Source organism: Amphiura filiformis, chromosome 19 (assembly GCF_039555335.1).
Source record: "Amphiura filiformis chromosome 19, Afil_fr2py, whole genome shotgun sequence".
Classification (NCBI taxonomy): Eukaryota; Metazoa; Echinodermata; class Ophiuroidea; order Amphilepidida; family Amphiuridae; genus Amphiura; species Amphiura filiformis.
Window position 1 is genome coordinate 55,805,281 of NC_092646.1, and position 2,831 is coordinate 55,808,111.

Genomic DNA, 2,831 nt, shown 5'->3' on the forward strand with positions numbered 1-2,831 from the left:
TTTTAAGTGTATATATAACATTGCTCCGCCATATCTTGCTTTAAACTTGACTACTTACACATCATCTCGTAGTGGCTTGCGCTCGTCTTCAGATACTACCCGGCTTGTGGAACACAAATTTCATCCACGGAATCTCCAATCTGCTGCTGATAGATCTTTTTATAACTATGCACCAAGATTATGGAACAAAATCCCAATTGCTCTGCGCACTGCCAAATCGCTTAATATCTTAATAGGTACAATAAGGACGTCAAGAAACTCACACACAACTTCTGAGAATGCGATAATAAACAAGAGAATTCAAAACAAGCAATTTTTATAATATAAATAATAATTATTATAAGCATAGTGCATGGAAAGTATAAAATGTTAACTACATTATATGGCAACATTTTATAAATTCATAAACGAAATACTGCTACAAATTATGATCGGATATTTTTTCCACTTCAATATGTGAATGTTGTTTCTAAAGGAATTTCTAAATCTAAGGATCTTTTATTTTGATATAAACAGCTAAAGATTTGATTAAATTTCACACTTAATAACACAATGGAATAAAGTGGCACTACTTTCAAGGCTTTCAATGCATCGTCATTTGAATTACTTGTTTTCGATAAACTATACTATATTTCAAAATCAATCCTAATACAATTATTCCTCCCGTGTTTGATTACACGTGAAGATACAGGATGTCCTAATTAGGTTATACAATAACTAACAAGCATAATAAATTCAATTTGAGGAAATGTCAGATGGACACTATACCATTTAGCAAATTACGGCAGTTGTGTTCGTTTGCTCTGTCTGATTATCGCGTAAAAAGAACTGGGACACGCGTTGCTACACAGCTTGAACAGCAAAAGAGGTGCATTATGTGATGATGACGTGATTCAGCCAATCAGAACCACACTTCCGTATACGCCATAAACTGCGCAAAATTGGCAGACCGCTGAAGTTCTCTGCTAAAAACTATTGCTAGAAAATATAACAGTAAACTGACGGTCTCTAGCGCCAAAATCAGCAGCTCTTGCGAACCCTGCAAGATAACAATGGAACCAGTAGTGAATATTACACATATCAGTGATGACGAACACTCTTACATGACATTCTCCTTGGTGTATGCAATAATTTATCCACCAGTAACGTTATGTACAATCCTAGCCAATCTGGCTACAATTTATGCGTTCATCAAAGAAAGGCATCTACGAGAGAAAGCAAGTGATCTGCTTATTTTGAGCTTAGCAGGAGCAGATATGGTGATCGGGATGGCAGTCCTTCCGCTTAACTCCCCAAACTTTGTACTAAGCTTTTGGCCATTTGGCGAGACGATATGCAAGGTGTTAAGCTCTTTATCCATTATCGGAACAGAAGCTGGATTTATGACAATGGTTGCTATCAGTTACGATCGTTATTTATTAATCTCCATACCTTATCCAACCTATGTAAAACGTCAAACCCAGAGGAAAATTTGTGTCTACATTTGCCTCTGTTGGCTGTCTGGTGTACTCGTCAGTACACTTGAATTAACCATGTGGAATTATGCCAAATTTATCAGCAAAATTGCCGCTACGATTGACTTCAAGTACCAATGTTTGATACCAACACGCCGAGTTGAAGCCTTGGCACTCGCAGAGTTTTTGTTATTCATCCTTACACCCATTATCAGCGTGGTTGTTTTCAGTGTCATTTTCCTGGTCCGTCTTCGTAGACGACTTCAAGAAAGACAGCGTGTCACTCCTTCCAATTTTGACCAACCCGAAACAAGCATTGAGCAGCATAATGCATCCGCATGTGGTTCTGATACTAAAGGAGAATACGCTGGGAGAGGAGTAAATAGCAGCAAGTCAAGGTACATGAAACCTGCTGTAACTTTGACTGTCTTAGTCGCAGCAATGATCATTTGTGTTGTCCCATATTGTTTATACATTTTACTTCTAGGATTTTGGTGTCCAATGTGTTACGATAGAGCAAAGATGTATGCATTTGTGTTCATGATTTATGTGAATTCTTTAGTTAACCCATGCTTGTATGCTGCTACACAGAGTAAGATACGCCGGTTTTATCGTACTAAAATAAGGTGGCAGTAAAGTTACTTTTGTTGATATACACCTGCTAAAAATTGTATCAGTATTACTAAAAGGATCATGTTTACAAAAAACCATGTTTACATGTTTTTTAACACTTGGCAAGTGACAGGACCGATATATGGCAATTAATCAGGATAAGATTCTATATTCTAGGAAATAATGATTTTGTCCTTACGGGCACGCAATTGAATGGAGATTCACATTTGTAGTACTAACTTATTTAGGCAGGCCCGTAGGTCGTATCTATCTCCGTTATTCTCCTCTGTTAGTGACTTCGGTTATATATACTTATAAATGCGCTTTTATAAATACGCACGTGACCACCTCCGCGCTGCCATAACAGCATATAGACAGTAAGACTCGAAGTGACCTTCTACATAGCGAGTGGTCTTTCTATACATTTGAATATAAAGGCGGAACAACATGAGACTGCTGTGCAGCAAAATTGTCTATTTTGGTCAACTTTTGATTATATTGTAAACGTTTCCGTCGTTGAATATTTTTCCGTCGTCAAATACTTTCAAAAGATAGTTTTTGATAACATATTACAAATTCGGAATTGCAAAATGTGTAATAATTGTGCAATTCAATTAATACTTGAATTTGATGATATTTATCTACAGAGTTCCTACCCCTTTCTGTATAGTGGTCAATGCATGAGGATTTGGTCACGCTTGCTGGTCTTTGTATGTTGTGCACACAGGTCACGTGCGTAATTATAAAAGCGCATTTATGAATATA

At 37.0% G+C, this 2,831-nt stretch overlaps 1 protein-coding gene across 1 annotated transcript; it reads left to right on the forward strand.

Annotated features, from left to right (window-relative positions):
• The first annotated feature begins 1,052 nt into the window (after window positions 1–1,052).
• LOC140140662 (D(1A) dopamine receptor-like) lies at window positions 1,053–2,090 on the forward strand. Its single transcript, XM_072162420.1, has one exon. The coding sequence runs from the start codon at window positions 1,053–1,055 to the stop codon at window positions 2,088–2,090; it is 1,038 nt and encodes a 345-aa protein (XP_072018521.1).
• Window positions 2,091–2,831: the final 741 nt, after the last annotated feature.